The 11658-nt window shown below is 39.6% G+C and overlaps 1 protein-coding gene across 1 annotated transcript; it reads left to right on the top strand.

The window, feature by feature from the left end:
- Nucleotides 1-339: 339 nt before the first annotated feature.
- Nucleotides 340-792, top strand: LOC149210071 (uncharacterized). The gene has a single exon (XM_089398856.1). The coding sequence runs from the start codon at nucleotides 340-342 to the stop codon at nucleotides 790-792; it is 453 nt and encodes a 150-aa protein (XP_089254982.1).
- The last annotated feature ends 10866 nt before the right edge of the window (nucleotides 793-11658 follow it).

Genomic DNA, 11658 nt, shown 5'->3' with positions numbered 1-11658 from the left:
TGAAATTTTGGGGTTGTGGTGGACCCCATTATGTGAAAAATTGTCCCCAGCGAAAAGGAGGAGAACAGGTTTCCGAGGTTTATGAAGCCTCTATAGTCGGCGATGTAGGACGGAGTCTGCCAAAGATTAATGTCGTGTTGGAAGACCGTCAGGAGGAGTACCAGCCGACCATGATGGAATTTGAAGGTAAACTCTTAGACTTCGCTGTAACTGTTTTAATTGATCCTAGAAACATTAAGTTATATTAGTCCTAGAATTGTGGAGCAATGTAAGTTGCAACCTGTTAAGTTTAAGGATCCTTGGCTAGTTCAGTTGGCAACAGGGGCGAAAAAACGAGTAATGGCTAAGGTCAAAAACTGCCCATTAGAAATAGGAGGACAGTCCGTGACAGCAGATTTAAATGTGCTTCCCCTTACCTCATACGATATATTGAATTGTATGGAAAATCTAGAAAAACACTGGTCCATAATTAATTGTAAAACCAAGACTATCAATTATAAGGATGAACTTGGATTAAAACAAGAGATGCAGGAGATTAAGCGGCTAGTGCAGATTCGGCCCATAATTGCCACACAGTTAGCAAAATGCATTAGAAAAGGATGTCGGATTTACGCTATCCAAGTGGGCTATGCCAACTCAAAAGATAAAACAGTCACGATGGAGAATATTCCTGTGATACAAGAATTTGCCAATGTGTTTCCAGAAGAGATTCCTAGGCTTCCACCCAAAAGAAACATAGTCTTTACCATTGAGTTGGTGCCAGGAATAGCCCCAGTCTCTCGAGCACCCTAGAGAATGAGTGTACTTGAATCAGCAGAGCTGAAAATGCAATTACAAGAGTTGTTGGACAAAAAGTACATATGTCCCAGTGTGTGCCCATGGGGGGCCCCAGTATTGTTCGTTAAGAAAAAAGACAGGACTCTTCGCATGTGTATGGATTATTGTCAATTAAACAAATTGACAATAAAAAACAAGTATCTTCTGCCCCGTATTGATGAATTGTTTGACCAGGTGAAGGGAGCAACATTTTTCTCAAAGATTGATTTGTGATTAGGGTATCACCAAATCCGGATTAAAGAGGAAGACATAGCTAAGACAACTTTTAGAACTTGGTATGGCCACTATGAGTTTGTGGTGTTACCCTTCGGGTTGACTAACGCCCCCGCCACCTTTATGTGTCTGATGAACAGTGTGTTTCATCAATATTTGGATAAATTTGTACTGATCTTCATTGACGATATATTGATTTACTCTCGGACTATGGAGGAGCATCAGGAGCACCTCAGGTTAGTATTGCAAACCCTCCGAGAACACCAATTATATGCTAAGTTCAGTAAATGTGAATTCTTTAAAGAGCAGATACAATATTTGGGGCATATCATCACTAAAGATGGGATCGCGGTGGATCTTGAAAAGATAAGGACTATTATGGAGTGGCTAGTACCCAAAGATGTGGCGGACATCTGACCTTTCATGGGATTGGTGGGCTATTACAGACGGTTTGTAGAGGGATTTTCAAAAGTAGCTTATCCAATCACATCTTTATAGAAAAAGGAAAGGACTTTGAGGTGGACCCCTGAATGTCAAAGAAATTTTGAACAACTCAAATACTTACTCACCACGGTACCTATTCTAAGCATAGCTGACCCTAGTAAAGAGTATGTGGTGTGCACTGACACAAGTAAGGAAGGGGTAGGAGGTGTGTTAATGCAAGAAGGAAAACTGATAGCATACGAATTAAGGAAGTTAAAAGACGAATCACTTGGGAAAATTTTCAAAGATACTTTAAGGAAAGATACCTGACTGAGCGCTTCTATGACAAGAAGGCAAGGGAGTTCCATGACCTATGGTTGGGACAACAAATATGGATTAATTTATCACTTGTTTTACTTCATTTCTCCATTATGTTCCTTATATTCGAGAAGAAAAGGCTAAAGTATAGAGGTTCGTCAGTAGTCTACCTTTGAGCATGAGGGAAAGAATCGAATTTGATAACCCAAAGACGATGGACGAGGCTATATGTAAAGCTCGAATTTTCTACCAGCAAAGCAAGCAGAGGGGAGAAATCTTGGGTAAGAAATGGGTCGATAAGAAAAGCAGCAAGCTGGCTGGAAATACTAAAGGTAATCGAGGTGGAGGTAATAAAGGATATGCCAAGGGGAAAAATATCAAAAATATGCAGAAGAATCCGCTCCGATTAAAACCCCCCATTGAGTCCAGAACCACTGAACCACCAGGGAAAATAGACAACGAAGGGACAGCAAGGCCCCTAGTGTAATGTTGGGGTTGTGGTGCACCCCATTACGTGAACAATTGTCTCCAACGAAAATGAATTGAACAGGTTTCCCAAGTCTACGAAGCATCTATAGTTGGCGATGTAGGACAGAGTCTACCAAAGATAAATGCTGCTCTGGAAGATCGTCAAGCGGAGTACCAGCCGACCATGGTAGAATTCGAAGGTAAACTCTTAGACCTTGCTGTAACTGTTTTAATTGATCCGGGAGCTACATTAAGTTATATTAGTCCTAAGGTTGTTGAGCATTGTAAATTGCAACCTGTTAAATTTAAGGACCCTTGGCTAGTACAGTTGGCAACAGGGGCAAAGAGACGGGTACTTGCTAAGGTCAAAAACTACCCCTTAAAGATAGCAGGACAACCAGTGACGACAGATTTAAATGTGCTTCCCCTTGGTTCGTATGATGTGCTGATTGGTATGGACTGGTTAGAAAAACACTAGTCCATAATTAATTGTAAAACTAAGACTATCTGTTATAAAGACGAGTTTGGAATAAAGCAAGAGATGCAGGGAATTAAGCGGCCAGTGTAGATTCGGCCCATAACTGCCTCCCAGTTAACAAAATGCATTAGGAAAGGATGTCAGATTTATGCCATCCAAGTGGGTTATGCCAACTCAAAAGATAAAACAACCACATTGGAAAACATTCCTGTGATCCAAGATTTTGCTGATGTGTTTCCAGAAGAGATCTCCGGCCTGCCACCCAAAAGAGACATAGATTTTACCATCGAATTGGTGCCAAGAGTAGCCCTGGTGTCCCGAGCACCTTATAAAATGAGAACACCAGAATTGACGGAGTAAAAAATGCAATTGCAGGAGCTGTTGGACAAAAAATACATTTGCCCCAGCGTGTCGCCCTAGGGAGCCCCGGTGTTGTTCGTTAAGAAGAAAGACAGGACTCTTCTCATGTGTATGGATTATCATCGGCTGAACAAATTGACGATAAAAAATAAGTACCCTCTACCGCATATTGATGAACCGTTTGACCAAGTAAAAGGGGCAACAGTTTTCTCAAAGATTGACTTGCGAACTGGGTATCACTAGATTAGAATTAAAGAAGAAGACATAGCTAAGACAGCTTTTAGAACAAGATATGGCCATTATGAGTTTGTGGTGTTACCCTTTGGGTTGACCAACGCCCCCGCAACCTTTATGTGTCTGATGAACAACGTATTTCATCAGTATTTGGATAAGTTTGTGTTGATTTTTATTGACGATATACTGATTTATTCTCGGACTATGGAGGAGCATCAGGAGCACCTCAGATTAGTATTGCAAACCCTCCGGGAACACCAATTATATGCTAAGTTCAGCAAATGCGAATTCTTCAAAGAGCAAATACAATATTTGGGGCATATAATCACTAAAGAAGGAATCACAGTGGATCCCGAAAAGATAAGGACCATAATGGAATGGCCGGTACCCAAAGATGTGGTAGACATCCGATCTTTCATGGGGCTAGCAGGCTATTACAGATGGTTTGTAGAAGGATTTTCGAGAGTAGCTTATCCAATCACTTCCTTACAGAAAAAGGGAAGAACTTTCAGATGGACCCCTGAATGTCAAAAAAGTTTTGAACAACTTAAATATCTGCTCATCACGGCACCCATTTTAAGCATAGCCAATCCCAACAAAGATTATGTGGTGTGCATGGACGCAAGTAAGGAAGGGGTAGGAGGTGTGTTAATGCAGGAAGGGAAGGTGATAGCCTATGAATCAATAAAATTAAAAGAACATGAGCAGAAATACTTCGCTTATGATTTAGAGTTGGCAGCCATCATTCACACCTTAAAAATGTGGCGACACTACCTTATGGGAAAAAATTTCTATTGTTGACAGATCACCACAGTCTGACCAATTATTTTAGCCAGCCCACCTTAAATGCAAGGCAAGCATGGTGGGTGGATTTCTTGAGTGGTTTTGACTTTGAGATCAAGCATTTAAAAGGGAAAGAGAATCGGGTGGCGGATGCTTTGAGTCAGAAATTGCAATGCTTATACGAGATTTCTTGCAGTGAAGGGAAAAGCCCCTTCGAAGAAATGATTAAAAAGGCAGCAGAACAAGATACTATTTACCAGCAAATAAAACAACAAATTCAACAACCAACCAGCAAAGAAAAACAGTCAGATTATGCTTTGGACACTGCCGGACTGCTGTATTACAAGAAAAGGTTGTATGTACCGATCAGAACAGCATTAAAAGTCTAATAATGGATGAGTATCATAAGAGTCATTACGCTGGACACCGAGGATATCAAAAAATGATCACTGCACTTCGAAAAGAATATTATTGGCTGGGTATGAAAAAAGATGTGGCTGGATATTTGGCACAATGTTTAGAATGCCAACAAATAAAAGTAGAACACCAACACCCAGTGGGGTTACTACAACCATTACCCATCCCAGAATGGAAGTGGGAAACCATCTCTATGGATTTTATAACAGGTTTTCCTAAGTCAAGGAAGAATAACGACTCCATCATGGTGGTGGTGGACAAGCTAAGTAAGTCAGCACATTTTATACCAGTACAATCTACTTACAGAGCTGTGCAGATCGCCCATATTTTCATGCAAAATATATTTAAACTACATGGGTTACCAAAGACAATAATCTCAGACCGTGATGTAAAATTTACATCGGTCTTTTGGAAAACATTGTTTGAAGAGTTGGGGACTCAGCTGAACTTCAGCACGGCCTATCACCCTCAAACCGATGGGCAAACTGAACGGGTGAACTAGGTGTTGGAAGACATGTTAAGAGCATATGTGATGCAGCAACCAACTAAGTGGGAGGACTACCTGCACTTGGTTGAGTTCGCATACAACAATGGCTATCATACATCATTGCAGATGAGCCCATTTGAAGTATTGTATAGGCGGAAGTGCCGCACCCCCTCAAGTTGGGGTGGACCAGAAGACAGATTGATGTTAGGTCCTGAAATGCTTAAGGAAATGGAGGAACTGGTTAAAAAGGTACATTCTAATCTAAAGGTAGCTTAGGATAGGCAAAAGAACTTTGCTAATTGGAAAAGGAGGTTTAAGGAGTATCAAGTTAGAGATCATGTGTATGTGAGAATTCGAGCAAAAAAGAGCACATTACAATGGAGTGGGTGCACAAAGTTGGAAACCCGATTCTATGGACCTTTTGAGGTCTTGGACAGAATCGAGCCAGTAGCATACGAGCTCACCCTGCCAAGTCACATATGGGTCCACAACGTTTTTCATGTTTCCGTATTAAAAAAATATGTTTATGATCCTAAGCATGTAATCAGCTGGCAGGATATACAGGTAAGGAATAGCCTGGTAGATCAATTTAAATGAGTTCCGTAAAGGAAAAATTGATTTAAGATGTTGCTTGTTTCAGGTCGAACTGGAAGGAGAAATCTTGGTCGAGCCGCTGAACATCCTCGACCGGAGAGAAGTAATGCTGCGGAAACGGGCTATTACCCAAGTTAAAGTGCAGTGGCAGCACTTTGGGCCTGATGAGGCCACTTGGGAAGATGAAGAACTTATGAAAAGAGCTTATCCAGGGTTGTTCATGGCTGAAGGACATCGGGACGATGTCCAATCTCAGGGGGGGAAGATGTAATCCCCAGGAAAAAAATGTAAATATTTGGTTTACTGTGGTAAATATAAACTGAACCTGATATTATTATCTGTTTGAACTTTAAATATATTTGTTTTTCATGATGAGAGATAAAAAGTGTTTTCTCTAAAGGATGGTAACTTTTCAAGGAGGAAGATGTCCTCTTGAAAAAAAACAAAACAGTTGCTGTGAGAGCAACCCTAACTACCTCCCCTAACTGGAAGGGTTTCCAGGGGAAAAGGGGAAAGGAAAGGAAAAATCTGCGTTGTAGGGACAGGCAGAGAAAAAAAGGAAAAGGAAGGCTAAGTCTGGTGATGATCAGATAGCCTTGCACACTGTGCAAGCAACTTGCAGAAGATGGTGGTCTAGCAAGTGAGCAAGGGGGGAGATTCTGGTCTCGAAAGACGAATCTCATGGACGGGCGGTTGATTGGTAGCAGACCCAGGTTTGGGTGACATTCAGGAAGATCTTTAACAACCAGTAATACCAGGTATGTAAAGAATTCCTTGGAACAGAATAGCTGGTGAATTTTGTATTGAATCACATTTCTGTTATAGAAGGGTATGGAGGGTTCCCTTTACAGTAAACAGTAGGGGTGTAATAGGTGTCTCCCTCAAAACTATCTTTACTATAGTAAGAGTTAGTGGTTGTGAAGAGTTTCCCTTATACTGGAATTAGGAGATAACTATGAGGGGAGTCTACAGGAACTGTTATTAAAAATATATATATAAGCAGGAAAATTCAAAGATTTATAGCAGAACCTGAAAGACAAGAGACCGACCCCGTAATGGACAAAACTCACACAGTAGGCAACAGTTTGTCTGTTTAGAAGATTTCTCCCTAAATATGTTTGTACGCAAGGAAATGTAGTAAGTTTTAAGGAATAAATTTAGAGCCTTAGTGCGCGGTTAGTAGAATGGCATTTACAAGAATCTGAAGAAAATGTTGAAGTGGCAAAGATAGTTTTCGCAAGGGTTTCAACTATAAAAAAAAAAGAAACAGAACCCTTTTTCTTTCCTGTAGCATGCAACCAAGACTAGTAAATGATAGCAAAGCAAACCACGTAACCATATGTATATATTCAACAGACAAACAAATCTTGTATCTACCTAACCATTCGAAGGTGAACAATCATGGTGAAGCAAGATATCAATAAAACCAGAGCCCTGGGAGCGTATTAAAACTTAAGCAAGAATGCACGAGTGAATTCATACAGAGGGCTAGCCGTATCCTAGGCTAGAGCCGAAGACAAATGCTGTCGTGCAGTATGGGTTTGCTAAGCAGACAACAAGCTCCCATGTGGGAGATGGCCTATACAAATCCGCAAGAAAACAAATGCGCAGAACCAATACAATAGTATTCCGTGATACAAAAACTGTGCATTAAAAGAGAATTACATTGAATTATCCATAGAAATGCCACCATAATTCTGAAACCCTGAAGAGTAAAGCACAAAAACATTACAATAGATGTCGCACCACGCGGCGGGGTTTTGGCAAGCATATTTAGATTTAACACACATTAAGGCCACAAAGACTTCAACTTAAATCTGGAAATTTAGATAAACAACAATTTGTGCGCAGTATTAATAAACTGTAACAAACCAAAGAAGTTTCCACCAGGGTTATACCCTGTACAGTGTCCTTAAATAAATTATTTACATAGCAATATAAGAGAAGCCTGAAGGCATATCAAAATATACAAGACGCCAAGATAACCAGGGCCTCGGTTCGGCATAGCTACACCGAGGACAAGATTTTCCTGAATCCGGGAGGGAGCAAGGCAATCTTGAATGGCGTATAGATTTCACCATATCTCTGTGACAACAAACGAAGAAGTAGACATAAGGTCTTGGGCCGCAGGGCCATTCCCAAAACTAAAAGGAGAAACCCTTCTTTTTACCATTCGTAGAACGAGCACATTGTCAACAAAGCTAGCAATTTGACTATTAACAAGAGTGTTATTGCTAGGGACTTACCTGTTAGGCAATTAAAGGAGCAGTAGGATTTGAAAGGCCGAATAGCATCGACCAAACTCCACGAGCAGTTCTCGAGGTTGGCACCACAATTCTCGACCATGGAACAAGCCAAGCAAGAAACCCATTAGAATATTGGAACAAAAACCAAATGGAAAACCTGTAAGGGAGAAAGAAAATGAATCATTTAAAATTATTTGCATGATAACATTCTTACCAGAAGACAGAGCTGTAATATCCAAGTATGGTGCTCGGCAGAGTGAAGAACTGTTGGGTCCCCATAATACTAGTGATTACCCCATTACTATTGTAGTTACACCCCTTATTAATATTGTTGTGCCCCTATTGCCCCCATATTGTTATTATTGTGCCCCATAGAATCCCTCTATTGTTATTTTTGTGGCTTTATATTATTATTGTTAGGTCGATTGGATTATATTGTGACTCCTTAGACTCCTATATATAGAAAGGAGGTTTTGTCATTTGTATCATCCAAGAATTGTTCATTTATGTAATGTAAAGGAGGTTGCCCCTCGAAGAGGCTGAATTCTAAGGCGTTGATCTATCTTTTCTATCTTTTCTTGAGCTGGTTTCATAACATTTGGTATCAGAGCTTTGGATTCTAGGGTTTCGCTGCTCCAAACAGGTCATCGTGGCATTTTCTCTATAACTTTTTTTTTTTTTTTCTGTGATGTTTCAGAAGTCGCAAGAAAAACCCATTTGAAAAGAAGTTGCGCTGAACCTTGGGTCCAAATTTTAGAGCTTTTAGCGCTATATTTGCGGAGATATGATCTGAGGAAGTTGGTCTTTTTGCAGACTCCTGAATTACATTCCAAACAGGTGACCTGGGGAAAATCGTCATAACTTTCTTTCTGAGCATCAGATTGAAATTTCGTAAGAAGGTACAGAAAGAGGACGGATTTTAGTTTTCTTGTATATATTTTTCAAAGTCAAAGGTCAAATCAGTGACACGTGGCACTCCATACAAGTTCGCTCTACTGAACTAGTCTACAATCAGGTCATTGTGGGAGATTGTGCATAACTCTTTCTTGGTGAATGAAATTTGGATCAGACTAGTGGCATTGGAAAGAGGACATAGAAGACTACTATAGATCACAATTTTAGAACTGGATAATTCAAAATTACAGAGATACATCAGATTCTATATCAGGCTTCTATAAAGTGAAAAAAGGTGTGTAGTTTTTTTTAAATTTTTGCGTAAGCTTTGTTTGAAGGAATTCAAAGGGCATAGTAAAGCATTATTATCAGTAATTGATGCCCCGAAGAAAGAAAATGCAAACACCTAGTAAGCAACCTGAAAGCTCTAGCATGAATTATGAAGAAGAGGAAGAAATGCAACATGATATAGCAAAATTACGGGACCAAGTGCAACAAGTGTCACTTGCACAAAAAGGAACAGAAGCTAAGATGGATTGTTTAAAGAAAGGTGTAGAAGCTAAGATGGACGATTTGAAGATAGAATTGAAGACAGACATGGAAGAATTGAAGAAGTTACTACAAGAAAGGGTCACTAATGGTGAAAGGGTAGTAAAGGAAACTCATGATGAGAACAAAAGAAATGTTAATATGATTCCATAGACTCTAATGTTGGATCGAAGACCCACCACATTCCAAAAATCGATATGAGGAAGTTTGATGGCAAGGATCCCGAAACATGGATATTATAGATGGAGCAATTCTTCGATCTCAATAATGTGCAAAACACACAAAAGGTACGTATGGAAACTTTATATTTGGAACCAAATCAGTTTGTATGGTATCAATGGCTTTGCTCTCATAAACAATTTATCACTTGGGCAATTTTTACAGAAGAATTGATAGCACATTATGAAGATACAAAAAGCAACACTTTTTTAGCCAATTGATAAGTCTCAAACAAAAGGGTTCAATAATGGAGCACATTGAGGAGTTCCAAAAATTGAACATAAGGGTAAAAGATATTCCAGAGGAGCATAGGATTGATGTGTTCATAGGGTATTTAAAGGATAATATCCAACATGATGTTCGCCTTTGGGAACCTGATTCATTAGAGAAGGCATTCAGGTTAGCAAGAAAAATGGAAAGCAAAATTATGGCAACCAGGAAGCATACCACTCACAACTATAAAGATGGAAGTGTTGTTGCCCCTAGTCTTCCACAACCTATAAGGTTGACACCACAACAATTGGAAGAAAAAAGAGAAAAAGGGCTTTGTTACAGTTGTGATAGCAAATACACTAAAGGTCATAAGTGTGCTGAGAAGAAATTATTCTACATAGATTGTGAAGAGGAAGAAGAAAAGGAGCAAGAAAGGTCAAAAGAAGAGGATATACTCCAGGAACAAAGCCTAGATGAAGAACAAATAAATCCAACCATATCTTGTAATGCATTGGCAGGAATTACCACTCCTCAAACCATCAAGATAGAAGGACAAATCAAGAAGAAAAAGGTAATAGTGTTGATTGATTCAGGAAGCACCCACAATTTTATTCATTGTAAGGTAGCAAAAGAATTGAATTGCTTCCTATATCCAACACCAGAGTGTCAAGTGATGATTGCAAATGGAGGAACAATAAATTGCTCTGGAAAGTGCCATAATATCAAGCTATCCATGGGAGAATATGTATTGACTAGTTCAATGCTTTCCATTCCAATGGGAGGTGCTGATGTTGTACTAGGAGTCCAATGGCTACAATCCTTGGGTACAATAGCTTTTAATTTTCAAAAACTTTTCATAAAATTTTCTATGGAAGGAAAGGAAGTTGAATTAAGGGGTATTGCAGGGAAACCAGGAAAGATAATCAGCTCTAATGGTATGACAAAGCTTCTAAAAAAGGAGCAAAGAGGTGTAATTGCACAATTATGTTCGCTAGATGTTTCCACATCAGAATCATCTATTTCTCCAGATCTCCAAAAAGTCCTGGACAATCATTCCAAGGTATTTGAGACTCCCAAAGGTCTCCCACCTATGCGTGATCATGATCATGCTATTCATCTGATTCCAGGAAGTGTTCCTCCAAACATCAGGCCGTACAGATATCCCTATGTCCAAAAGAGTGAAATTGAATGTATGGTTGCAGAAATGCTAGAGGCTGGTATAATTCAACCGAGTCAAAGTTCTTTCTCCGCTCCAGTAGTATTGGTGCACAAGAAGGATGGATCATGGTGCATGTGTCCAGATTATAGGGAGCTCAACAAGCTCACTATTAAAGATAAGTTCCCCATTCCTGTCATTGATGAATTACTGGATGAATTGCATGGATCAATTTACTTCACCAAGTTGGATCTTCATTCAGGATATCATCAAATCAGAATGAACACTGAAGACATTCCGAAAACAGCATTTAGAACTCATGAGGGTCATTATGAATTTTTGGTCATGCCTTTTGGCCTTACCAATGCACCTTCAACATTTCAAGGTTTGATGAATTCAATTTTCAAACCATTCCTTAGAAAATTTGTGTTAGTATTTTTTGATGATATACTAATCTACAGCAAGTCTTGGAAGGATCATGTTGAACATGTTGACAGGGTGCTACAACTATTGGAGGAGAAACAATTATATGCAAAAAGATCCAAATGTTTCTTTGGAGTCCAGGAGGTGGAATATCTGGGTCATATTGTATCTCATGAAGGAGTTAAGGTAGACCCTAGCAAAATTAAAGCCATTAAGGAATGGAAAATCCCCACATCCATAAAGCATCTGCGAGGATTTCTCTGGTTGACAGGGTATTATCGCAAGTTTGTTAAGAATTATGGGAGAATAGCAGCACCTCTAACAACATTATTGAAGAAAGATGCAT

Source organism: Pinus tabuliformis, chromosome 1_2, assembly GCF_031772625.1.
Source record: "Pinus tabuliformis cultivar Carrire ecotype Pingquan chromosome 1_2, CPIR1, whole genome shotgun sequence".
Lineage (NCBI taxonomy): Eukaryota > Viridiplantae > Streptophyta > Pinopsida > Pinales > Pinaceae > Pinus > Pinus tabuliformis.
Note: the sequence above shows the minus strand (reverse complement) of the source record. Positions and strands in the feature narration are given on the sequence as shown.

What these genes read in the sequence shown, in the direction of transcription:
- LOC149210071 (XM_089398856.1), top strand. Translation starts at nt 340, where the DNA reads ATGGCTAAGGTCAAAAACTGCCCATTAGAAATAGGAGGACAGTCCGTG.